Raw genomic sequence first — 27941 nt, 5'->3', positions numbered from 1 at the left:
TGATAGTCTAATACATAGATATTTTCGCTTATATGTTATTTTTGCAGGCTATAATACTGTTTTGATTAACCTGCTACCCGCCTGTGTGTAATGAATTACCCGCCCTCATACCTGCCCGTAAAATTCCAGAACATTAAAATCTGCCCGTTTCAGCAACTATCTGCGGGTACCCGACCCGGTGCAGGACTCTGGACGGGTTCAAGCAACATACCTTGGCACCGCGATCAGAAAATCCTGTAAATGGCAGATGGGGAAAAGGGAGATAAAAGGAAACAAAAACTGGAACCCAACATGCTGTATGACACCCCCAGACCCCTGAGCAAGACCCTTAACCCCAATTGGTCCAAAGATGCTGGCTGACCTGCTCTCTCATACTCACCTGTACATCTACTTGGGTAAAAGTGTCTGTTAAATAAACTCATGTAATGTTCCTCTACTGCTTTTGTTTTGTAGTGCTTACATATCAACATATGATCCAGCCACTTTACAAAGCACTTATCCTTCTGGGGGGGGGGGGTCCAGAGCTTATCCCAGAAGCTATGTGCACAAGGGGGGCCAGCCCATCACAGGGCACATGCACACACACACACTTCACAAGTTAGTAACTCCAATTAGCCTCAGCATTTCTTTGGACTGTGGGGGGAAACCAGAATACCCAGAAAAAACCCTACGACAACACATGCAAACTCCACACACATGTAACCCAGGTGGAGACTCAAACCCTGGTCCCAGAGGTGTGTAGCAACAGTGCTAACCACTGCACCACCATGCCACCCTCTGCAACATATCAAATACACTGATCCCCGCCTATCGCGGAAGATGCGTTCCAGACCCAGCAGCGATAGGTGAAAATCCACAATATAGAAAGACCGTATACATTTTTTTTTAAATCGTTTAAGCCTTAAAATACCCCTCCCACACACTTTAAACACATGTAAACTTATTGCAACAACACCTATGATATGTGGATGTCGGGCTAAGGTTATGAGTAACATAATAATAATAATAATAATAATAATATGTAATGTATATGTATGTGATTCCATTTTAACAATGGCTTTATTCCGAGGAGTTGCCACCCTCTTAATTCCTGTTTGATTAAAGGAAAGTGATGCTCTTATATTCTTTTCATCCTTCTTGATGTATCGTACGGTCGATTCATTCAAGCCATAATGGCAAGCGACGCTTTCCTTCCCGAAGCATATCCAGGAGTTTTACCTTCTCCTGAATGGTCAAGGTCTTCCTCTGGCGCTTAGGCTCACTGCTACCAGAAGGCTTACAAGATGCGGGATGCTTAGGAGTCATCATAGGGTTAAAAACAAAACAAAAACAATCAAGCAAGGTAAGCGATACACATACCTGTAGAACTGTGACGCGTCGGGGAAAAATCTGCGATAGCTGAACCGTGATATAGCAGGGGATCACTGTAAAACAAAATATTAAAATTTAAGGCAATATAGGGTGGCCTCTTACATTTGCATTTACTTCAATTAGCAGACGCTATTGTCCAAAGCAGCGTACAAGTCAGACAATTAGCTCATTACAGACATACGGCTGTCTAGGAGCCACGAGGCATAAGTGCGGCTGGGCTGAGCTTCTGATGGATGCCCAGGTACAGTGTGTGCTGTACGGCACAGGAACTACAGAACTTATAATGAGCAAGAACCCACAATGCAGCTATTCTAATCAGCAGAAAGTGAAACATTAGTAGCATTCAGAGACTATGGAGTATTGGCTTCTTACAGCAATGAAAAAAATTAGTAAGCTTGTTTCACTTCACAGTTACTTTTATAGTCAACCGCTAAAGTTACATATAGCATAAAATCCCCAGTAGACACAACACAGACACAGAGAGCACAGTGAGGAAGCTGGGAGCTGCAACCATGTCCAAGGAGAACATCTGTCTCAGCAACACTACTGACCAGATCAGGCAGAGGAGCAACGCAACTCAATGTCCAGGTAAAGAGATAAAAGCAAATTAAGCAATAAGGGCAATGATTATTGAGAAAGCCAGATTAACTGAGAGAGACACTTTAGAGTTAGAAAAGTTACTAAACCTACTTCCATATGACTCATAAACCATATGGATCTGCACAGACAAGGTGGAAGCCAAGGAGCATGTATGAAGGTAAGCTAGTCATGCCAGAAAAAGTTTCTTCTGAAAATGTTCAGTCTGAAGTGAAACGCACCATCTATCAGGAAACACAGCGGCATCGTTCACTGTGGAAGTGTGTCTCTGATGTGTTTTCCAGTGAGCCTCAGCAATGTAGCTGTTTGTGTTTCCCAGGATTTGAGCCTGCAGGGAGACGAGACCACAGACTGGCTGTAGTGTGTCTGGGGCTGCTGTGTTTCCTGCTGCTGACGGCCCTCATAGTGCTGGCTGTTTACTGTGAGTCTGTTAATACTGTGATATTACTGCTAGTGTCCATCAGCTGGGTGAGTTAGGTCACTGTCTGTCTACTGTTAGTCTGTTAATACTGTGATATTACTGCTAGTGTCCAGTGTTATTTTTTTTCTCCAGAAAATCAAGACACTTTAATTTAAGTAAATATAAAATTTTATTTTGACAATAACAAACTGAATGTTATTATAGGGCTTTAGATAATGGACGCCGGCTTTTCTGCATTATTTTCACCCACAATTCGATAAGCAAATTAGTAGTATGCCTAAAATGTTAATGGGATGCGTATCGTGATGCCCAAAACTAAATTCGGCATATGCTTGTTCTTATTAAATTTGGTTAGCGGAGCGCGCTGCATGTGACTGGTTTGGTAAATCATGGAAGCAATAAGCAGTGAAGTCAAGAAAAGGACAACAGAGCAACCACGTCTGTCAAAAGAGGAAATATTGTGTATATATAAACAAAGTAAAACGATCTTGGTGGTGTGGCGCTAATTTGCTGATTAAAGTCCGACACTTTTTTTTTTGTAAAAAGAATTTCCTTTTTTATTTTAGCCTAAACATTTTGTCAAATAATTATTCAATGGAGATTCTAAGGTAGCAGGCAGACAATTTTATGGCTTTAATGATGAGTGTATTTAGCAACTATAAAGACAAAAATATTAAAAAGCTCTCTGTACTAATGGTAATTTAATGAACATAAATAGACAGTACTTAGGGTGGTTTTGTTTATTCTGGTGATCCAGAATAGCGCCTCTATGTTTTCTCTTCAGGCGCTCGTGCATAGCGCTGGTGCCCATGTAGCATGCCATCGAACTCTGCACAGTGTAAGACCACCTTTTTGTTTTGTCATAATTTGAATGACTCCCATAATTACGCAGTAATATTAAAGGAAAACATATGTATAGTGAATTGAAGCGTTTTAGAAATCGTAATGGTAATTTCATCAAAATAATTATTTAAAAATGTGTCGATTTAAAATATTGATGTTGACGTCATCAACTACGTCAACTGATTGTGGCAGCCCTACTATTACGGATTAAAAACGAACGCACCATAATGGTGCGTTCATTTTTCTCTCGGAACTCGGAAATTCCGAGTTGAGTGATATCACGTCTGACAATCTCCCGTTCGAGCTACCCACATCTCGGAACAAACATGGCTGCTTCCATAAACACGTTGCTGTGTGTTGTTGCTTTATATTTTAGCAGATTTGAAGTTTTCCAAATGGAGAAATGGAGATTTTTCCGAGAGACAAACAAGAAACACGAACTAGTCAAACCACATTAAAAGCTTTATAAAATATTTTAGTACATTCATAGCGATATTCTTTTTTCGAACGGTACACAAACTACAAACAAACCAAGTCGCCATGTTGAAATTACGTCACAGGGGCAACTCGGACAACAAAATCTTGTCCGACTTCAACGAGGCGTGTTTCCGACGGGAAGTGACGTTTTTCGTGACGTTTTAATCCAAGTTCCAACTTGGAGAGAGATAATCGAACGCACCATTATCCTGCATTCGATTATCTCTCGGAAGTCGGAAGTTCCGAAGTGCATGACGTCACATCCGACCAATCTCCCGTTCGAGCTACACATCTCATAACAAACATGGCTGCCTCCACAAACACGCTGTTGTGTGTTGTTGCTTTATATTTCAGCAGATTTAGAGTGAGAGCCAGAATTCAAATACCGCGTTGATAGTCTGGGAAGCACTGTCTGACAATGTTCTGTTTTCCTTTCTCAAGAACAAAATCAGGCATCCCAGTACCTGCTCGTTGGTTAGTAGCTGGTTTCCAACAATTTTCGCCAACATCCTCCCAATCAACCAGATGTCAAAGTCTTTGCCTGTCTCTGTCTTCTCTGCTACAGCGGTTGCCATATTCCACTTAAAAGCAACAGTGGTTTTCTGTAGAACAGCGGATTTATAAGTCCAGTATTATAGTCATGTCAGGGTCAGCCCCTGCTGTGGTCCTTCCGTGTCCCTTCCCCGTTTGACCAGCAGGCATTGCTGGTCATCCCGTCCTTCATGTTTGTCTTTGAGTTTCCCCTGTTTCCTGTCTGGTCTTGTGGCTCAATGTGTTGAGCATGTGGTTGTCTGTGTACCCTTCTGTCTTGAATACCCTTCTGTCCTATGTTTGAATCCCACCTCTTGTTTTTGTATTTTGCTCCCTAGTGTTTCATTTGAGTTTCTTTAGTTCTTGTGTCTGATTTTGTATATGGTTTTTGGTTTTGTTCCTTGTGCCCCTGCTTGTCTTAATTACCTGTCTGTAATTCCCCAGTGTTCTGTTTCCTTGGTTAGTTATTAGTTTCACCTGTGCCCTGTTTCCCTGGTCTTTGTTAATCAGTCTCACCTGTCCTGTGTTAGTCTCGTTACCCCTTTAGTATTTTAGTTCCTGCTTCTGTTTAGTTCCTCAGTGGTTCATTAGTGTTCTATGTGATGGTTGTTGTTCGATGGTTTTGCTATTTTCAGTGTTTGATGTGTATTCGGTTTTGTGATTTAGTCTTAGTTTATTCCCTTTTGTGTTTGACCCCCCTGTGGTCCTTTGTTTTTGGTTAGTCATTTGTAGTGTTTTCTGTTTTCTTTAATAAACCCCTTTTCTGTTCCTGGAGCCGCAAGTGGGTCGTCCGCCCTTTCTGTGCCTGCACTATGCCTCGTTCCCGTGCCCGAGACGCCCGCAACCATGACAAGTCAACACTCTATACTTCTGACATCAATCATCAAATGGTACGCTACAGCAATATCAAACAAAAACAAAACATGTAAACAATTACAAATTCAACAGCATTATTTTGTATTTAAAGAAAGAACAGGAAAGTGTGACTATTTAAGTGACAGGAATAGCAGTAGGACGCAGTGGATGCACATTGCACAATGTACAATTGCACAACGCATGCCGAAAACTTCAGCTACGTTGAGTGTCCAGTAAACGTTGATGCATTGAACCTCATGATTTGAAACAGTATGGGTTTTGATATTACAATTTTTTTATTACAAAATAATATTAAACGATTCAGAGAATCCAGGGGAATCTCTGTACAAAAGGGACAAGGCCAAAAACCAATATTGGATAGAGGTGATCTTCTGGTCCTCAGGTGGTACTACAGTACGTTAAAATCAGACACGATCATTTACTGGAACATTTCCGAAAACCAGTGTCTGTGAGCACAGTTTGTTGATGCATCCATAAATGCAGGATGAAACTCTGCCATACCAAGACAAAGCCATATCTAAACATGATCCAGAAACGTCGCAGACTTCTCTGGGCCCAAGCTTGTTTAAGATGGACTGAGGCAAAATGGAAAACTGTCCTCTGGCCTGATGAATTAAAATGTCCAGTTCTTTTTGGAAATCATGGAGTCCGCATCCTCCAGGCTAAAGAGGAGAGGGACCATCCAGCTTGTTATTAGCAGATAGTTCAAAAATCAGCATCCATGATGGTATGGGGGGGCATTAGTGCCCATGGCTTGGGTAGCCTGCACATCTGGGAAAGCACCACTAATGCTGAATGATATATATATACAAGTTTTAGAGCAACATATGCTGCCATCCAGACGTCTTTTTTCTGAGGAGGCCTGATATATTTCAGCAAGACGATGCCCAACTGCATGCTATGCATATTACAACAGTGTAGTAGAAGAGTCTGCATTGTTCATTGGCCTGGCTGCTCGAGACCTGTCACCCATTCGAAATACACACACTTTACAGCAGGGGTCTCCAACTCCAGTCCTGGAGAGCTACCATCCAGTCGGTTTTCTGTCATACCCGGTTTCTGATGAATACCAGGTAAATACCTGTCCCACTTGGCTCATCAGAAGCCAAGTGGGAGAGAAAACCTACTGGATATTAGCTCTCCAGGACCGGAGTTGGACCCTGCTTTATAGGGTTTGGGTTGCTTTTGCAAAGTAAATGGCAATAAAGAAATAATTTTAAACCATTTTGCCATAAATTTGATAGCAAGTTGTTGCAGATGAAAAGAACATGGCATGCACTGGGATCATCATCCGCACTGACCCTAACATGGCATGCACTGGGATCATCATCCGCACTGACCCTAACATGGCATGCACTGGGAACAGCATCCGCACGGACCCTAACATGGCATGCACTGGGAACGGCATCCGCACTGACCCTAACATGGCATGCACTGGGATCATCATCCGCACTGACCTTAACATGGCATGCACTGGGAACAGCATCCGCACGGACCCTAACATGGCATGCACTGGGAACGGCATCCGCACTGACCCTAACATGGCATGCACTGGGAACGGCATCCGCACGGACCCTAACATGGCATGCACTGGGAACAGCATCCGCACTGACCCTAACATGGCATGCACTGGGATCATCATCCGCACTGACCTTAACATGGCATGCACTGGGAACAGCATCCGCACGGACCCTAACATGGCATGCACTGGGAACGGCATCCGCACTGACCCTAACATGGCATGCACTGGGAACAGCATCCGCACTGACCCTAATATGGCATGCACTGGGAACGGCATCCACCCTGACCCCAGGAGAGCTGTAAACATGACATCTGGGTCACTAGCCAGTTAAGCTACACTATATTGCCAAAAGTATCGGGACACCTGCCTTTACACAAATATGAAATATGTGACATCACATTCTTAATACATAGGCTTTAATAAGGAGTTGGTCCACCCTTTGCAGCTATAACAGCTTCAACTCTTCTGGGAAGGCTGTCCACAAGGTTTAGGAGCGTGTTTATGGGACTTTTTGACCATTCTTCCAGGTGAGCATTTGTGAGGTCAGGCACTGATGTTGGACGAGAAGGCCTGACTCACAGTCTCCGCTCTAATTCATCCCAAAGGTGTTCTGTTGGGTTGAGGTCAGGGCTCTGTGCAGGCCAGTCAAGTTCCTCCACACCAGACTCGCTCATCCATGTCCTTATGGACCTTGCTTTGTGCACTGATGCACAGTCATGTTGGAACATGGAGGGGCCATCCCCAAACTGTTCCCACAAAACTGGGAGCATGAAATTGTCCAAAATGGCTTTGAATGCTGCAGTATTAAGAGTTCCTTTCACTGGAACTAAGGGGCCAAGCCCAACCCCTGAAAAACAACCCCACACCATAATCCACCCTCCACCAAACTTTACACTTGGCACAATGCAGTCAGACAAGTACCGATCTCCTGGCAACCATCAAACCTAGACAGAGAAGCGTGATTGCTCACTCCAGAGAACACGTCTCCGCTGATCTACAGTCCAGTGGCAGTGTGCTTTACATCACAGCATCCGATGCTTTTCACTGCACTTGGTGATGTAAGGCTTGGATGCAGCTGCTCGGCCATGGAAACCCATTCCATGAAGTTCTCTACACACTGTTCTTGAGCTAATATGAAGGCCACATGAAGTGTTGGAGGTCTGTAGCTGTTGACTCTGCAGATAGTTGGCGACTTCTGCACACTGTGCACCTCAGCATACGTTGTCCCCGCTCTGTGATTTTATGTGGCCTACCACTTCGTGGCTGAGTTGCTGTTGTTCCCAACTGCCTCCACTTTGTTGTAATACCACTAACAGTTGACCATGGAATATTTAGTAAGGTGGAAATTTCACAAATAGACTTATTGCACAGGTGGCATCCTATCATGGTACCACTCTTGAATTCACTGAACTCCTGAGAGTGACCCATTCTTTCGCTAATGTTTGTAGAAGCAGTCTGCATGCCTAGGTGCTTGATTTTATACACCTGTGGCTATGGAAGTTATTGGAACACCTGAATTCAATGATGTGGAGGGGTGTCCCAATACTTTTGGCGATATAGTGTATGTACACAAGGGTTAAACATATGAATATAAATAAATACAAAATTCTTAAAAAGTTCCAGGGTCAGAATCCTTTGGAGTGAGACACAGCCACACTTCACACAGTTCAGGTTTAGGCTTTTTCAGGGTTGCCAACTTTCATGCATCTGGTATGACACTCACAATGTCAGACTCACGTGCTTACGCAAGAAATCTGATGGCAAATCTATATTCTTCCATTATAAACCTAAAATTAGCTAACTCAAAACCGTTTGGGTAGTTTGCAAACCCTACAGACTATTTACATGATAGCAAAACTGTCACATACATGTTAGTGTGTCTGCATGTGTGTGCAGATTTCTTGAAAACCTCATGCCAGCCAGCTAACCAAACGCTACTGACCTTATGCACAAAAAAAGTACATTCCGTGATTGTGACTCCAGCTTTTCTCTACTTGACTGATGCAATATTTGCACATTAATGAACATTGTTTACATATATCTTTGTTGTTTTCTGTTACATAATTGCACATATTATTGAACTACTCACAATGAAATTGCACATCTTTCTCTCCTTATAACATACTTTTTTGAAGATACTGTTATTATTTAAATATATGTCTGGTTCAAAATGTGATATTGAATGGTAATACTTGTACATACCATCGAAACACCGCACGTAACTGTCACGTCCCGATCGTGCCGCTCCTCCTGTGTACCACCCTCCCGTTAACCACGTGTGGAATCCCTATGGTACCAGCTGTTCCTAGTTTTTGTCTGATTAAGTTTCTGTATTTAAATGCTTCCCTGTTAGTCTTTCCCCAGTCCTGTCATTGACGTTTTGATCACTAGTGTCTTTTCGTGCTCCTGATTGTGTGATTCTTCCATTAAATCCCGAGTCTGACCCTAACTTCTGCACTCTGGCACTTCTTTTCCCGCCATGTTCTCAGCGTATTGTAACAGTAACTAACTTCCACATTTTCCTTGTCTGCTTAGCTTCAGAGTTTATATTTTTATTTTGTCTACTTATGTTTAGGTTTAGAGTCTATTTTTTATAGTGTATTTAGTATAGTGCTGTCCCAAACGATTATTCTTTAAACGATTAATCTAGCGATTCCTTTTTTCGATTATTCAACTAATCTAACAATTCATTTTTCGATTGATCTGATGATAAATTTAATGATAAGCAATTATTTTCAAGTTAATCATTTAATACAATTCACCCCCTAGACCCCAACAAACAAAACTGAAATTCTCATTAACATTTCAATTTATTAAAACATTTCTTAAACATTAGAGCATTATTAACAAAAAAGGCAAATCTTAAGAGAGATTCAATTGGACTTCTATGTTAAACGGAAGTTAATAATCACTGCAATAGTTTTACTTAATTATTTCAGTACACCAATTTGACTTTAATGTTAAAATAGATGCTAAAACATGGAATGATTTCATAACTAAAGAAACATGTTTTTAACAAACACTAGCAAAGGTAGCTTATAGTTAAGCTTACTTCAGTGAGTAAGGAACGATTTAGGCCACAGTGTGTAAGAGTAGTCGTAAACGATAATTTGTCTCACTCTTACATGACAGAATAAATGAACCGAAAATATAAAACGGCTGAAACAGCGTCATTAACGTCAGCTACAGTAAAGGTGCAGAAAAGGTGTCATGACTGAAGTATTCCCAAACTTTGATAGACCGCGTGCGAGCAGTTTTTTGCCTCGTGTTTCACAGCAAATTTCCCTTTTGCTGGTGTAGTAGGAGATGTCTCATTAATATTTATAAGAGAAGTGCTACATGATTGGCCAGTGCATGCCTTACAAAATAGTGCGGCACTGCTGGCACGGGCGATATTAGACAAAACTATATCGGAATTCAGTATATAACTGATATAGTTTTAACGGTGACAGCAGTGAAACAACTAGCCAGCTTATTAGTGGAATAACTTTGTACTGTATTGTAAATGAAAACCATGACGCAGGTCCAATAAATAAAATATTGTGGCTCTTGAATGGCGAAGAGATAATCAGGTAGACAGTAAAGTTCATTTATTAGCAGACTGTTTTATTACGCGATTCTTGAAAGGACAGCGTTAACGTGCTCCACAGGGGATAAAGTATACTTTCCCTTACAATACGTTTAGCTAATTATCATTTAGTCTATTGCAGTTACAAAACATTTACGTAGTTTTACATAACGCATTGGCACTAAAATTCCACGTCGACGTATTTTCATAATTAGTCGATTATGTCGAATAATCGTCCCAACCCTAATATATTGTATTTATACAGTATATGCGAATTCTATGTGCCTTTTGTTCTGTGTACTATGTAAAACTGAAGCCACGTCGTCCCTTCTCTCTGTATATGTGTATATAGCGGAAATGACGATAAAGTTCACTTTGTCTTTGACTTAACCAAAGTTGCCAACCCTGCTTTGTAACCGTGTTTAAAGTAGCTACTAGCTAACGTTAGACATCTGCTTACATCAGGACAAGGGAGGTGCAGTGATACTTCTGTTGACTGAGCAAATATTTCATTCGCTCAGGCATTTAAGTGACACTGGAATCTGCATGGCAATAGGGTCCACAACAACTATGTTTAACCACTGTTTAAATGAACTTAGAAAACAGAAAGACACGTATATTAACCTAAAAGATAGAACCATAAATTTCCTAGATTGATATTGAATCGTACAAACTTTTAAAAACAATCAAACATTTTTTGGTATATTTGTACACCTCTACTATTAATACTGTGATGTTACTCCTGGGGTCCATCAGCTGGGTGAGTTAGTTCACTGTCTGTTTACTCTCTGTCTACTGTCCATAATGATTTATTTTTTCCAGACAGATAGCAGAGTTATTCACCAAGCAGAGACAGAGCACACCAACCTGAGAAAAGAGAGAGACCAACTACTGCTGAATTACAGCCTCCAGACAGCAGAGAGAGACCAGCTGCTGCTGAATTACAGCCTCCAGACAGCAGAGAGAGACCAGCTGCTGCTGAATTACAGCCTGCAGACCATAGAGAGAGACCAGCTACTGGTGAATTACAGCCTGCAGACTGCAGTGAGAGAACAGCTACTGCTGAATAATAAATTCTGTAACAAGAGTGAGTAAACAGTTTCATTAAATTAAATATGTAAATGTAAATCCAGGGGAGACAATACAAAATGATGCGTTTAGATATCCTATGACAACAAAATTATATGTAATCTTTACTTTGTGTGCACAAACATAAGCTGTGACATATCTGGGTTTTTGAACAAACCCATAATTACAGTCACAGCCATCTTCAATGCCGGACTGTGCCTTTGGACCTCAGGTTACATCTGTCCATTGGGTTGGAGGAGATTCAAATGCAGCTGTTACTACATTTCCACTGAGAAGAAGACCTGGAATGACAGCCGACAGGCCTGTATGCAGTCAGGAACCGACCTGGCGATCATCAGCAGCAGAGAGGAGCAGGTGAGATAAATACAGGGTTAAACGGTATTTATGTTTGTGTGACCTGTGATAGACTGGCATTCTATCCAAGGTGTAGCCCCGCCTTATGCCCTGTGATGGACTGGCATTCCATCCAAGGTGTAGCCCCGCCTTATGGCCTGTGATAGACTGGCATCCCATCCAAGGTGTAGCCCCGCCTTATGCCCTGTGATGGACTGGCATTCCATCCAAGGTGTAGCCCTGCCTTATGGCCTGTGATAGACTGGCATCCCATCCAAGGTGTAGCCCTGCCTGATGCCCTGTGATGGACTGGCATTCCATCCAAGGTGTAGCCCCGCCTTATGGCCTGTGATAGACTGGCATCCCATCCAAGGTGTAGCCCCCCCTTATGGCCTGTGATAGACTGGCATCCCATCCAAGGTGTAGCCCCGCCTTATGGCCTGTGAAGGACTGGCAACCCATCCAAGGTGTAGCCCTGCCTGATGCCCTGTGATGGACTGGCATCCCATCCAAGGTGTAGCCCCGCCTTATGCCCTGTGATGGACTGGCATCCCATCCAAGGTGTAGCCCCGCCTTATGCCCTGTGATGGACTAGCATCCCATCCAAGGTGTAGCCCCGCCTTATGCCCTGTGATGGACTGGCATCCCATCCAAGGTGTAGCCCCGCCTTATGCCCTGTGATGGACTGGCATCCCATCCAAGGTGTAGCCCCGCCTTATGCCCTGTGATGGACTGGCATCCCATCCAAGGTGTAGCCCCGCCTTATGCCCTGTGATGGACTGGCATCCCATCCAAGGTGTAGCCCCGCCTTATGCCCTGTGATGGACTGGCATCCCATCCAAGGTGTAGCCCCGCCTTATGCCCTGTGATGGACTGGCATCCCATCCAAGGTGTAGCCCTGCTTTATGCCCTGTGATGGACTGGCATCCCATCCAAGGTGTAGCCCCGCCTTATGCCCTGTGATGGACTGGCATCCCATCCAAGGTGTACAGTAGCCCCACCTTATGCCCTGTGATGAACTGGCATCCCATCCAAGGTGTATCCCCGCCTGATGCCCTGTGATGAACTGGCATCCCATCCAAGGTGTAGCCCCGCCTTATGCCCTGTGATGGACTGGCATCCCATCCAAGGTGTAGCCCGGCCTTATGCCCTGTGATGGACTGGCATCCCATCCAAGATGTAGCCCCACCTTATGCCCTGTGCTGCCTGGGAGAGGCTCCAAGCCTGAGTCCCTGGATGGGATCAATGCCTTGATAAGATTTAACATATACCCCGAAGTATATATAATCTATGGTACAGTCAGCCCTTGTTCATCGCGGTTAATCAGTTCCAGACTCTACCGCGATAAGTGAATTTCCACAAAGTAGGGTTCTTTATTTAGAAATCAAATATTTTCGTAGTTAGAGCATAGAAAACCTGTTTACGACCTTCTAAATACGGTTTTTAAGATTATTAGAGCCCTCTAGATATGAAATAACACCCTTTAGTCACCATTACTGTTATGATTGCTGGAGACGGAAGCAGGAATGGGGAGACGAGGAATCAGGATCGAAGGGTTTAATTTGGAATCACTCCAAATGCAGGACACAGGAACATGTAACATCAAAACGTCAGTGATAGACCTGAGGTTATACTGTAGATACTGATGTGGACTTAAATACACCGGATGAATCAAACTGACAGAAAACAGCTGGTCACAATCGGGGTTGCACACGTGGTTAATATGGGGGCGTGGCACACTCGAGGATCGTACAGGCAGGTCCTGACAATTACACTCGTATTTCCCAATATATTAAACAAAATAAGAGAAAATAAGATATATTAGACATTACAAATATCATATTATTATTATTATACAATCTTGAAGTGATTTGCCCCTGGCTGTCCAATTAGCTACCAGGACCAACCAGAGGCTGAGAATTATTTATATTCCAAGGTCACCTTTACTATCTCAAAATAAATAACTTTCATAAAATGAGCTTTCACTCATTGTGATATTTCTAAAACTGTAGGACTTCATGAACAGCATTCCTGGAGATTTCTGGATTGGTCTCAGTGACAGAGAGAGAGAAGGAACCTGGAAATGGGTGGATGGAACAACAATTCCTGTAGATGAAGGGTAAGACCAGCCTGAGCACAATTACAAAGACGTAGAGAGAAAGGCCAGGATCAGCATAAGTACACAGACAGACAGTGAATGATCTAATTCATCAATGTCACACTGATAGAATTACCTGAATAGTTCTGAATTTTAAAATCCTTCTCCAAAAAGCGGTTATACAGTGTACAGTGGTAACCAGTACTCCATAATACTGTAGCGCTGGGGGGGCACCAGGCAGTGTGGCATGCTGGACCGGTGCCAGCTGTGTACATAATGTAAATAGCTGTGTGTAGTTAGCATCTATTGTGTTGTTTTTGTGTTGTGAGGTAATGTCTTGTATAGTGTTTGATGTTATGTGTTGTGTATGATGTGTGTGTGCCCACCGCGTGTTACTGGAGCAGTAGGGACAGTCTGCCCAGTGGGCAGAATATGTAGGTGTGTGAATGAGTTGGTGTTTGATACTGTAGCTATGTTCAGTCCTTTTGGAGGCTCGCAATGGAATTGCACTTTCCTTTAAATAAACTGCCTGGTCTCGTTCCTGCTGCTGTGATGCCTGGGTCTGCCTAGTGCTGCAGTTCAGTTAACATCTTTACATTAGAGACACCAGCCTAAGCACTGTTCCCTACCAGGGCTGCCATCTCTCACACATCTGGTGTGACATTCACACTTTCAGCCTTTGACATAAATACCAAAGCACCATCAAAATGCGCGTTGAATATATGATCTGTGCAAATTCCAAAACATCTTTAATAGTTTGTGAACCATACAAAATGTGTGCGTCAACATGTGAATTCTGAGCGTGTTAAAGCAAGAAAAGGTAACACATTTTGACCCTTTTTATGCAGGAAGTCCTGTATCTGTGAAAAAGAGACGCTGGACTTCCTGGAGGCAGAAACAGCGCCGTGTGACACTTATTTACTAGTCAGTCAGTTTAGACTTTAGACTTATTTTTTGTTTGCAGTGTGGTCATATCAATTCTGTAGAATAATAAATGGCCAAATCAATTAACACAAATGGGATAAACCAAGTGAACACTACATACAACTAAAAACAAACACAGCTAACCCCAACTCCCCCCTCTTGCCATGGCACATGGTTCAATCCAGCTCCAAGGGTTTTTCCCTTTAAGAGACCTCCGCCCTCCGCCACCCCTTTATACCAACCAGTAGAGGACCATCCCCCACAACCAGTAACTACAAAAATCAAAAGATTAATGAGGCAAAACACTGCATATGAACCCTACAATGTCAATATGTGCACTGCATATAAAATATAAAGAATAAAGCAAATCAACTGTAAACTATGCATTAGTATTCCAAATAAAGCAGTTTGATTAAAGAAAATGTACAAGTAATCAGCTAAGGAGGAGAGAGAATGTTTGAGATCTGTAACCATCACAGAGGTGAACTTTCATTTTTAAACATATACTAGAGTCTTGAAAAGGAACGATCATTAAAATTGCAATGCTTGTTAAGATTTGTTTCCTGTAGCAGAATATGAATGTTCTAGCAAAACATCCCCCCCCCCCCCCACTGTTGTGAATTTTATCACCAAAATTTCTAAGTACCTGAACTGTATTGAAAAACAAGGTTGTTTAGGAAAATGTCTTCTACTCTGGTATAATGCTTGTACAGTATGAAGGTGTGCAAAAGCTCGATCTCAACCCTTCTGAAATGTGAGGATTACATGTGTATAACTTGTGATGCCGATATTAATATCGCACATCACTGAGTCCTACTGTACTGTAACGTTGCACCATTACCTCCTGCTGTCTCCAGATACTGGCTGTCGAGCGTAAAGCAGCCTGATGACTACAATGGAAATGAAGATTGCGTGCACCAGAGGACCAGAAATTTTGATCCCGGGTGGAATGACCTTCCATGTAGTTATACTCTGAATTGGATGTGTGAATCCGTACCCTGGTGTTATCCCACATATTAATGATCACTCACTGTTCACTATAGACAGAGTCAAGGTGAAATTAAGTTTCTCGCTTTTTTTGGCTTCAAAGTCTTTTCCAACTAAAACAAGAAAACAGCCATTTTCTGCTTGTTTTTCTGCGGTTGAGAGATTGTTGCTCTTTTTTCTTTTTATTTCCTATAATACTCAAATGCTTTTTATATACCATGTGCAATTCACACAGCTACTAGTCATATTAGCATATTAGGAATCCTCCATTCATTCTGCTGAAACTGCAGGTTATTGTGAAATTTCATTTACGATTAAGTTCAAAGACCTGCTCAGTTAATATATAGTTCTGAAATAAAAATGCCTGATACCTTCTCTGCTTCATCTGTCTTTCAAAATACACACATGTAGATCCTGTGTCCTCCCTTCTGCTTGCACATGACAGAATGATAGAACTCCTCAAATGGCCTAATGACCATCCCCTGGAGCCTTTCGAGCTCCACATCGGAGTGTGTGTGTGTTTTTACTTTCTGCCGTGATCCAGACACGGTCCCCCGCTCTTATCTCGCCTGCCCTCCAGAGTGGGTACCAGTGCCTGCTGAAGAATCTGGGTGCTCAGAGGGTCCGGCTTGTTCAGCTGGGGGTTGGCCGGGGAGCTCACTCTGGAATCTGACGCCTGCGAGGTGGAGTGCTGGGCGAGTGCTTTGCTTACCCTAGAGGGAAGGATGAGAACCCTCAACTGTGGACATCCCTCAACCCCTAGGGTTAGGGATCCTTTACCACAATCTCCAATATTCACCTCTGATTCACCCAGGGACACACTGACGCCCTCTCCCTGCTCCCATTGCGAGAGGCAGAGAATGAAGAAGCCCGACTGAGTCCGATACCACCCCAGCTGTCGATCTGGAAAACTCTGCCCTGTTGGTAGAAAAAGAGCAAAGGAAACCATCCAAAACCATTCAAGCTGAGCTCCAAGGTCAAGATACGTCACTTTCTGATCGCACCATCCGTCACATTTTGAACAATGATGGGCTCCATGGAAGGAGACCAAGGAGGCTCCACTACTGACAGAAAACATAAAGTCAGAGCAGAATTACATCACAAACCTCTAAGTTTCTTGGAGAATGTCCTTTGGACTGGTGAGACAAAACTGGAGCTTTTTGGCCTGTCACATCAGCTCTGTGTTTACAGAAGGAAAAATGAAGCTTTGAAAGAAAGGAACACCATGCTTATTGTGAAACATAGAAGGGGGCTCGGTTTGGTTTGGGGCTGCTTTGCTGCATCTGGCACAGGGAACCTTGAATCTGTGCAGGGCACAATGAAGTCTCAAGACTACCAAGCATCCTGGAGTGAAACATACTGCTCAGTGTCAGGAAGCTCAGTCTGAGTCGCAGGTCATGGGTCCCCCAACAGGATGATGACCCAAAACATACAGCTAAAAGCACTCAGGAATGGCTGAGAAAACATTGGACTATTCTTAAATGGCCCTCCATGAGCTCAGATCTTAGTCCTATTGAACATCTGTGGAAAGATCTGAAAATTGCAGTGTGGAGACACCACCCACCAAACCTGAGACAGCTTGAGCAGTTTGCTCAGGAAGAGTGGGCCAAACTACTTGCTGGCATATGCAGACGTCTCATGGTGAAGTACAGAGATCGCTTGTTACATATTAAACTAAGGGTACCATCTTTTTTGTCTGAGCCATTTTCATTTGTTTAATTATATAAAATATTCAGCTGAATCAATCAAAACCAAAGTCTGATTTGTATTAAATATGGAATAAACAATAAGGGATGCCGTTTAACTTCTGTCAGTTTCAAGTTACAGTATTTCAGAGAGAGTCTTTTTTCTTTTGTGGAAGGGTACCGATAAATCTGCCCATGTCTGTAGTGGGGGTCACAGTGGGGGTATTTCAATCCACACCCAGACACAACCAAGCAGGGGAAAATTAAATTCAGACACACTGACAAACATGCAACAAAATAACTAAGTTAAGTTTATAATTAAAAGGTAAGATGCACTGACCTCTAAGACTCAGAATACTGTGGCTCTAGCAAACTGAGGACTGTCCATTACACATAATAATACAGGGTGAGACATCAGCCAACTAATTATTTAATGCTAAAGTCTGTCTGTTTCCTTGTGTTTTCCGATGAAACACAGCGATGGAGATATTTGAGTGCACAGAGGAAATGACTCATCAGATTGATGTACAAGATTCTGGGCAGGAAATCTTGTGTTGACACAAACCCAGTGCTACTTTGAACCCTGTTGGGCTTTTCCAAGCAGACGCCTTTGTGTGGCCAGTACCCCCCCCAACGTTTGGTAAGATATTATAACCAACGAGGAACAAGCACCTTGTCATTTATAATGTTTTAAAAATACATTATCCTCATTTATAAAGAAAAATCACCACCAATGTCCAGTAGTTTTTGCTCTTAAATTTGGCACCATTACACACCATGAACTGGCTGACTGGAAATCACATACTTCTTCATATCTACTGCAAAATCTCAGAAAAAGAACTATACTTCCCTTTTTTGTGGGATAAGTTCCTCAGTACACAAGACTTTTTAGGCTTACTGTTTACTGTTGATAGTGTATGAGGAAGAATTCCACCCCCTCACTGCAGTCACACCCCTCACTTTAGCCACACCCCCCTCACTGCAGCCTCATCCCCTTATTACAGCCGCACCCCTGTATTACAGCCACATTCCCTCACCGCAGCCACACCCCTCACTTTAGCCACACCCCCTCACTGCAGCCTCATCCCCTTATTACAGCCACACCCCTGTATTACAGCCACATTCCCTCACCGCAGCCACACCCCTCACTTTAGCCACACCCCCTCACTGCACCCTCATCCCCTTATTACAACCACACTCCTGTATTACAGCCACATTCCCTCACCACAGTCACACCCCTCACTTTAGCCACACCCCTTCACTGCACCCTCATCCCCTTATTACAACCACACTCCTGTATTACAGCCACATTCCCTCACCGCAGCCACATCTCCTTATTACAGCCACACCCCTCACTGCAGCCACATCCCCTTACTGCATCCATACCCCTGTATTACAGCCACACCCCTCACTGCAGCCACATCCCCTTACTGCACCCACACCCCTGTATTACAGCCACACCCCTCACTGCAGCCACACCCCTCACTTTAGCAACACCCCCTTTTTATAGCCACACCCCTCACTTTAACCATACCCCCTCACTGCAGCCACATTCCATTATTACAGCCACACCTCTGTATTACAGCCACATTCCCTTATTACAGCCACACCCCTGTATTACAGCCACATTCCCTCACTGCAGCCACACCCTTCACTTTAGCCACATCCCCTTATTACAGCCACACCCCAGTATTACAGCCACATCCCCTTACTGCACCCACACCCCTGTAATACAGCCACACCCCTCACTGCAGCCACACCCCCTTATTACAGCCACACCCCTCACTTTGACCACACCCCTCACTGCAGCCACATCCCCTTATTACAGCCACACCTCTGTATTACAGCCACATTCCCTCACCACAGCCACACCCCACTTATTACAGCCACGCCCACTTATTACAGCCACACCCCCTCACTGCAGCCACGACCTCACAACTGCTCTCCTTCACTGGTGTTCTAATAGCTGTTTCGCATTCCACTTTTGATTTTGTCTAATCGCCCTATCTACTTAATGGATCTAGCCAGTTCCCTCTATGTGAGGAATTGTTGATCTTGTGCAGAACTACTGAGTGTTCTTGATGGCTGTTTTTCCCTGGGTTCCTGGCTGTGTGGTTCAGTGTGAGTCAGACTCCCGATCCTCGACACCGTGAGCATGAGACCAAACCCTTTTTCTCTCCACTCTGCCCTGTACGCAAGAGTGCCAGCCTCCCCTGCACCCCCAGGACCGACCCTCTAGGTCTCTGGCTTCTGCTTCTCATCTCGGATATCTGTCTGCTTTGTCACCAGATCCTGGGTCCCCCAGCTGTTTCATCACATACTGCTGCTTTGTATGAAGTGCACTAAGGAACTGAACATCAGTCTATAAACATTTCCATATAATTACACTGTGCCATATAATTATGCCCTTAGCCAGAGCATCTGGAAGTGCTAATCCAAGTATTTCCAAAAGAGATTTGATGACACCCAAGATCGTTTGACGACTGCCCCTATGACTCAGCTCTTCGGACATTTAGGAGAAGTTCATTCTACTGCATAGGTCCCAAGGAAGCGGAGAGCTGCAAGGAAGCTGTGAGCTTCATGTCAGGTGGAAGCAGTGAGCAGAGCGGTTTCACATCATTCTGGAGGAATCAGCTTAGGTGTGTCGTCTCTGAGGTGGGTGAGCCCAGTACAGCATCCATATAGGTGGGGCAACTCATCCCCCTCGGGCTTCTCCAAATCACTCTCACTAAGTGGGTCTAGGAGCGGGTTGTAGAAAAACCACCGCGGACTGGGGACGAGAGGCTCAGACACCGAGAGGAGGCTGGGTGCAGAGGAAAGAGTACAGGCAGCGATGCAGAGGCTCCCAGGGATAGGTGATAGGTAATTTGCGGAGTCCCGAAGGCAAAAGGAACCCATCATTAATCATGCTTTTGGTCCTGCTAGTATAATAATAATAATAATAATAATGTTACATTTATATAACTCCTATATAGCATCCTGTCACGTTGCGTGGTAGGCGGACGGGCAGGAAGTCGAGAGGAGCCGGTTAGACGGACAAAACGTAGACAGTAACGGACAGGGCAACACCACACAACTAACGTCAATGACAGATCTGACGGGACTGGACTCGGACGCGGACTAAGTGCACAGGACAGGCTGGAATTAACTAGACACAGGTGGGAACAATCAGGAATTGACGTGAGGTAATGAGGGGGTGTGGCACACACGAGGATCATTTGGAGCTGATCGTGACACATCCTGCAAACCAAAGGTCGCTTTAGAAGGAGAAGATAATAAAAAGGGGTCATGTTGGTGTGTATATGGGTCATGTATGGCTCATATAATGTGCAACAGAAAACTGTCTCTTCACAGTGTCACTCGGGTATGACTCAGTTCTTGGTGGCAGTGAAAAAGTGCCATGGGAGTCACAGCTACAACTTGTCAGCTACATTTTCAGCGACGCATTTTTAACACACTGACATATTGTGGTCACATGGTAATTTCTCAGATTTAAGGTAGCCTGGGCTAAATGTGAGTGAATGAAAATAAAGTCCATTTAGCACAGACTACCTTAAATCTGGCTAAGCAAGAAATCCTGCTTTGTGAAGCACGCCTCAGCTCATGGCTTGATTTCTGATGTTTACTAAACATTATAATACAACTTTGTCCCCAAAACATCCAAATAACAGGTTAGGTTTAGCGTAGGGTTTGGTCCCCCCAATGTAATATAAACATAATCCACACACACACACACACACACACACACACACACACACAGAAGAGGTGGGATTCGCAACCTCAGCCCTAGAGGTGTGAGGCTCATCACTCCATAAAATATTTCTAGTGTTTTAAACAATATTTTAAGCATATATCTCTTTAAGAGAAACCATGCAAAAACACAAAGATCAATTCGCTGAATCTTCATCATTTCCTTGTAAGGTCTCAGGAGGTTTTCCGCTTCACAGTTACAGTACAAAAAGGAACAAGAGAGACACACAGAGGCTCCGCATACATACTGAACTTTGGGGTCACAGACATGGAGACAGAGGAGAACATTTACGTCAATGTAGGCAACACCATGGACGAGATACAGAAGCGGAGGAGAGGAACGCAAGGCCCAGGTCAGAACGCATGAAGCTCACACAGTCAAACGGGCACTGAGACACGCATTCAGATGAAACAACACATGCTGCCAGACAGACAATATAACATATACAATCACAAAGGCATTAACAGATATGGTATTTTTCTTAAAAATTGAACGCAGAATAAATTTGTTTTTTTCCCATGTTGGCAATTTGCGTTTGTGTCTTTTTATTCCTTCTAGAAAATTCAGGTGTAAACTGCTTCATGACAAACTTTCTGCATCAGTGTGCTAATAATATATTTTAAATGAGTGACAAAGGGAATAAAGGCAGGATATTTAAATGAAGATATAACAACCTTTCAGATGAGATTATTCTGTAGTTAAACTACAGTTATCAAAATAAGTGAAGCAGCCAGATAAATCATCTCTGAAAAAAAAAAAGGTAAAAAAATAGAGAACTGAGAGGGGGCGGCTTCCCATGTTCGCGTGGGTTTTCGCTAGGGGCTCCGGTTTCCTCCCACGGTCCAAAAGCGTGCAGGATAAGCTGATTGGTGAGTCTAAATTGGCCCTGTAGTTGTGTGAGTGTGTGCACCCTGCGGTGTGTTGGCACCTGCCCAGGGCTGGTTCCCACCTGCGCCCATTTTTCCCAGGATTGGCTCCAGTCCCCCCACGACCCCGGTTGGAATTAAACGGTTTCAGAAAATGGAGGGATGGATGGATAGAGAACTGAGAAATTAACTGTGGTCATGGCCTTAACAGTTTCTGAAACTTTGTGGCAGAATATTGATTTAACTTAAACAGCATTTTATGGAAGGTGCTGACTACAAACCAATATTTTCCTTATTGTCAAAGATGGCTCAATTCTCCCAGTGAAACATGCTGGCAAACATCAGTCTTTATCATTAAAACGTTAAGTAACACAATTCCTTTACTCAATGTGAAAGCATGTCTGTCCCCAGGATCTCTGTCTGCAGAGAGACCCGTCCACAGACTGGCTGTACCAGGTCTGGGGCTGCTGTGTCTCCTGCTGCTGACGGCCCTCATAGCGCTGGCTGTCCAGTGTAAGTCTGTTAATACTGTGATATTACTGCTAGTGTCCATCAGCTGGGTGAGTTAGGTCACTGTCTGTCCAGTGTAAGTCTGTTAATACTGTGATATTACTGCTAGTGTCCATCAGCTGGGTGAGTTAGGTCACTGTCTGTCCAGTGTAAGTCTGTTAATACTGTGATATTACTGCTAGTGTCCATCAGCTGGGTGAGTTAGGTCACTGTCTGTCCAGTGTAAGTCTGTTAATACTGTGATATTACTGCTAGTGTCAATCAACTGGATGAGTTAGGTCGCTGGCTGTCCACTGTGAGTCTGTTAATACTGTGATATTACTGCTAGTGTCCATCAGCTGGGTGAGTTAGGTCACTGTCTGTCCACTGTGAGTCTGTTAATACTGAGATATTACTGCTAGTGTCCATCAACTGGGTGAGTTAGGTCACTGTCTGTCCTCTGTGAGTCTGTTAATACTGTGATATTACTGCTAGTGTCCATCAACTGGGTGAGTTAGGTCACTGTCTATCCACTGTGAGTCTGTTAATACTGTGATATTACTGCTAGTGCCCATCAACTGGGTGAGTTAGGTTGCTGGCTGTCCACTGTGAGTCTGTTAATTAATACTGTGATATTACTGCTAGTGTCCATCAGCTGGGTGAGTTAGGTCACTGTCTGTACTCTGTAAGTCTGTTAATACTGTGATATTACTGCTAGTGTCCATCAACTGGGTGAGTTAGGTCACTCTCTGTCCACTGTGAGTCTGTTAATACTGTGATATTACTGCTAGTGTCCATCAACTGGGTGAGTTAGGTCACTCTCTGTCCACTGTGAGTTTGTTAATACTGTAATATTACTGCTAGTGTCCATCAGCTGGGTGAGTTAGGTCATTGTCTGTCCACTGTGAGTCTGTTAATACTGTGATATTACTGCTAGTGTCCATCAACTGGGTGAGTTAGGTCACTGTCTGTCTAATGTGAGTCTGTTAATACTGTGATATTACTGATAGTATCCATCAGCTATGTGCTGGGTATGGTGTTGGTGTCTTGGGTATGTAGGGGAACCAGCCTTACAGGTATGATGTTAAACTGCATCTGCAAGCAGTCCTCCAACCTTCAAGAAAAAATCTGAGGGTTGGTGGCAGGATTGGCACCGTAAAAACTCCATACAGCTCCGACTAAGGAGATGGGACTCCTATCTGCTCTCCCCAGGAGTAGCTGTGCTGCAGCCGCCCACATTAAAGCTGCATGCATTATGAGGGGGGTGGGCGAAAGCCTCCGGGAGCTTCACCCCCGGAAAAGTCAGATTCTAGGGTTCGCCAGTGGTGTGTTCTTGCTCCTACTCTGTTCAGTGCCTGTTTGGACTGGGTGTTGGGTTAGGGTCATGGGGTCCAGCAGGTGTGGGGCATTTGTTGGTCAAGAAAGATTCACAGATCTTGACTTTTCTGGGGATGCTGTGATCTTCACGGAGTCAATGGAAGATGTGATTGGAGATGTTAGTTAGAACTCGATGCAGTTTGCTTGGTACTAACGCGTAGCAGCTAAGCGAGCGAAGCGCTACAAACCGGTAAAGTACATAAAAGGTGCTTATAGCTTTAGTACATTTGAAATTCTTGTTCTTAGTCTTGCTGACTCATCTCTTTGTTGTTCTGGTCTCAACAATCCTGGTGATCATTACTGACAAAGCCGTGATTGTTGGTGATTTTAATATTCACATGGAGAATGACAGTGATCCTTTAACAACAACGTTTGCTGCTATTATAGACTCTGCAGGTGTATGTCAGGATGTAGTCGGACCTACTCATGCCTGTAACTGAACATTGATTTGTTGCCAGTTGATAAAAACTTTTTTTAGTCTCCTCTGAATTTCCTGGCAAAACTACATACTTTGATGATATCGTCTAAAATGAGTTAGCATGTTGGATGTGTTTCCAGAAAAATATCCAAGTGCGATACAACAGAGTCAACAGCCATTGTAGTATTATCAACTAATCATTCTCTCTCTCTGGTGTTGCCATAATTTATTGGGAGCCAAAATGTTCCCAAACTACTGATTTATGTGATGTGGGAGGAGCTTTGAGCTCCCTAGTACTAACAGTATCCAATTCAAAGCCACATTTAGCGTAATGTTTTCCATGTCGAACATCTACTTGTGAATTTAGATTTCACATGTCAAGAAATTCATTAATTTGTTTCATTTTGTGTTCTAAACAAATGCTGTAATCGAAAGGCACATGATGAATACGTGTATCGCTACAGCCCTTGTCTTTACTTTAAATGTAGAGCTGAAATGCTCTTCAGCAAAATCTCATTGATAATAGTAATAAATTCTGAATCGGCAAACGTATACTGATAAAATATCGATTATGAGGGTCACTGCCGATTTCCTTCCCTACTGTTAATAATACTGTGATATTACTGATCGTGTCCTTCAGCTGGGTGAATTAGGTCACTGTCTGTTTATCATGAGTCTTATTTCTGTGTTATTGCTAGTATCAATTAGGGGAGTTGGATCATTGATCAGTTTGCATGTTTCAGTAAATTTCAGAATGGTCTCTTTTTCCTGACAGATATCACAGTTATTCGCCAGGCAAAGACAGAGCAAACCACCCTGAGAAATGAGAGAGACCAGCTACTGCTCAATTACAGCCTTTGGATTGCAGAGAGAGACCAGCTACTGCTCAATTACAGCTTCCAGACAGCAGAGAGAGACCAGCTACTGCTCAATTACAGCTTCCAGACAGCAGAGAGAGACCAGCTACTTATGAAGTTTGATAAATGCTGCAACAAAAGTGAGTAAATGGTTTGTTTAACTCTAGGAGGATCCAAAGATAAAGTGTGATAACAACCTGTCACAATGCTGGAGGACACCATGGAGGTCATGCCCCATCAGCCAATGTCCCCCACAATATAATAAAAACCTGTTTTCTGATGTTGTGGGGACCATTGTAAAGGTCCCCAAAAAGGTCCATGAATGTAATCAAATAACTAAAAATGCCTCATATTATGTTTGGTTACTTATGGTTAAGGTTAGGGCTGGGTAGGGGTTAAGGTTGAGATTAGAGTTTTCCCCATAGAAATGAATGGAGTGTCCCCACAAAGATATAATTACAAAGCTCAGTGTGTGTGTGTATGTGTGTGTGTGTGCAGACACATACATACGCTATGACTTATCTGGGTTTCTCAGCAAACCCATACTGACAGTCACAGTCATCTTCAAGGCCAAGCTGTGTCTCTGGACCATAGATGATGTCTGTCCATCTGGCTGGAGGAGATTCAGTACAAACTGTTACTACATTTCCACTGAGGAGAAGACCTGGAGTGACAGCCGACAGGCCTGTATGCAGATAGGAGCCGACCTGGCGATCATCAGCAGCAGAGAGGAGCAGGTGAGATAAATACAGGGTTTAATGGTATTTATGTTTGTGTGATCTGTGATAGACTGGCATCCCATCCAAGGTGTAGCCCCGCCTTATGGCCTGTGATGGACTGGCATCCCATCCAAGATGTAGCCCCGCCTTATGCCCTGTGATGGACTGGCATCCCGTCCAAGATGTAGCCCCGCCTTATGCCCTGTGATGGACTGGCATCCCATCCAAGATGTAGCCCCGCCTTATGCCCTGTGATGGACTGGCATCCCATCCAAGGTGTAGCCCCGCCTTATGCCCTGTGATGGACTGGCATCCCATCCAAGGCGTTGCCCCGCCTTATGCCCTGTGATGGACTGGCATCCCATCCAAGGTGTATCCCCGCCTTATGCCCTGTGATGGACTGGCATCACATCCAAGGTGTAGCCCGGCCTTATGCCCTGTGATAGACTGGCATCACATTCAAGGTGTTGCCCCACCTTATGCCCTGTGATGAACTGGCATCCCATCCATGGTGTAGCCCCGCCTTATGCCCTGTGATGGACTGGCATCCCATCCAAGGTGTAGCCCGGCCTTATGCCCTGTGATGGACTGGCATCCCATCCAAGGCGTTGCCCTGCCTTATGCCCTGTGATAGACTGGCATCACATCCAAGGTGTAGCCCGGCCTTATGCCCTGTGATGGACTGGCATCACATCCATGGTGTAGCCCCGCCTTATGCCCTGTGATGGACTGGCATCCCATCCAAGGTGTAGCCCCGCCTTATGCCCTGTGATGGACTGGCATCCCATCCAAGGTGTAGCCCTGCCTTATGCCCTGTGATAGACTGGCATCACATCCAAGGTGTAGCCCTGCCTTATGCCCTGTGCTGTGTGGGAGGGGCTCCAAACCCCCCTGAGTCCCTGGATGTGATGGATACTTAAAGCTATAACATATACCCTAAAGTATATATGATCTATGGTATAGTATAATAACAAGGTATAATGTAAATATTAGTCATTTCATTCTAGTACGTCATGAATAGTAAATAAACAGAAAATTCACCTTTGAATGGTAGAATGTCGCCTCTAGTGTTTTGTTCAAAACATCGTTTCTTCAAGTGATTTGCACCCGACTGTCCGATTAGCTGCCATGACAAACCAGAGGCCAAGAATCAGTTATTTACAGTCCAATGTCATTTCCACTTTCTCCAAATAAATAACTTTCAAAGGGAACTTTCACTCATTGTAATATTTCTTAAACTTCAGGACTTTTTTGAAGGTCAGTCTGGAGATTTCTGGATTGGTCTCAGTGACAGAGAGAGAGAAGGAACCTGGAAATGGGTGGATGGAACAACAATTCCTGTAGAGAAAGGGTAAGACCAGCCTGCACACAATTACAGAGACGTAGAGGCAAAGACTAGGTTCCCCCACATCACTGTAGCATCCTTTAAACTACATAGTACAGTAATGTAATATGTACTCCATACGCTATTGTACTCTTAACAGTAAACTGCACAGTACTCTAAGCACTGCTTCCTACTGCTAACTTCAGTACCGTTGCATTCTTTCCCTTATAGTACAGAACTATAATATCTCTGCCACTCTGCTGTAGCTGCTACTTCTAACTAACAATGTTAGCTACTGTTAAATAACAAATGATTGTATTGCAAACTGTGGATGTCAGAAAACCATTAACACTGCACTGTCTCCAGGTACTGGCGAGCAAATCCACAGCAGCCTGATAACTCCGGAGGAAATGAAGATTGTGTGGAGTTCAATACTGTACATTCTGTTCCTTTTCAGAGGTGGAACGACCGTCCATGTGATGATAATATAAAATGGATTTGTGAATCCGTACCCAAGTGTTAACCGACAAATGGAGGGTCTCTCCATCACTCACTGTTGACTATAGAGGGACAGTCAGGGTGAAATGTTTATTTTCATTGAAAAGTATGTTAGAAGTAGGTTAATCTCAGCTCTTCTGCAGCAAGAAGAAGTTTTTGTAAAATGTTTATGTGCTTTTCTATTATATACTATAATACTCATGCTTTTTATAAAAATTTAGTATTGTAGATTATGATTTATTTTGAGCAATTATCCTTATTCGTATGTTACCATTGTCATTTATGTCTTTTTAGAACTTTTTATATTCAGTTAACACTTT

The 27941-nt window shown here is 43.6% G+C and overlaps 2 protein-coding genes across 3 annotated transcripts; both read left to right on the top strand.

The window, feature by feature from the left end:
* Positions 1-1840: 1840 nt before the first annotated feature.
* Positions 1841-17441, top strand: LOC111858867 (uncharacterized). 2 transcript variants are annotated; one of them, XM_072711854.1, is made up of 6 exons: positions 1841-1959; positions 2288-2389; positions 11033-11293; positions 11507-11649; positions 13641-13747; positions 15508-17441. In XM_072711854.1, exons 1-6 carry the CDS (start codon positions 1884-1886, stop codon positions 15668-15670), a joined length of 852 nt encoding a protein of 283 aa, XP_072567955.1. In that variant the 5' UTR covers positions 1841-1883; the 3' UTR covers positions 15671-17441. The 2 variants fall into 2 exon arrangements, with proteins under 2 accessions (XP_072567955.1, XP_072567956.1); XM_072711855.1 differs by lacking the exon at positions 1841-1959 and adding an exon at positions 2017-2128.
* A 3658-nt stretch (positions 17442-21099) lies between these two features.
* LOC111858868 (uncharacterized) lies at positions 21100-27940 on the top strand. The gene is made up of 7 exons (XM_023841027.2): positions 21100-21114; positions 21244-21425; positions 22351-22452; positions 24999-25220; positions 25675-25817; positions 27044-27150; positions 27490-27940. Exons 2-7 carry the CDS (start codon positions 21341-21343, stop codon positions 27644-27646), a joined length of 816 nt encoding a protein of 271 aa, XP_023696795.2. The 5' UTR covers positions 21100-21114; positions 21244-21340; the 3' UTR covers positions 27647-27940.
* The last annotated feature ends 1 nt before the right edge of the window (position 27941 follows it).

This window comes from Paramormyrops kingsleyae, chromosome 5 (genome assembly GCF_048594095.1).
Source record: "Paramormyrops kingsleyae isolate MSU_618 chromosome 5, PKINGS_0.4, whole genome shotgun sequence".
NCBI lineage: Eukaryota > Metazoa > Chordata > Actinopteri > Osteoglossiformes > Mormyridae > Paramormyrops > Paramormyrops kingsleyae.
This window is presented reverse-complemented; position numbering and strand designations above follow the sequence as displayed.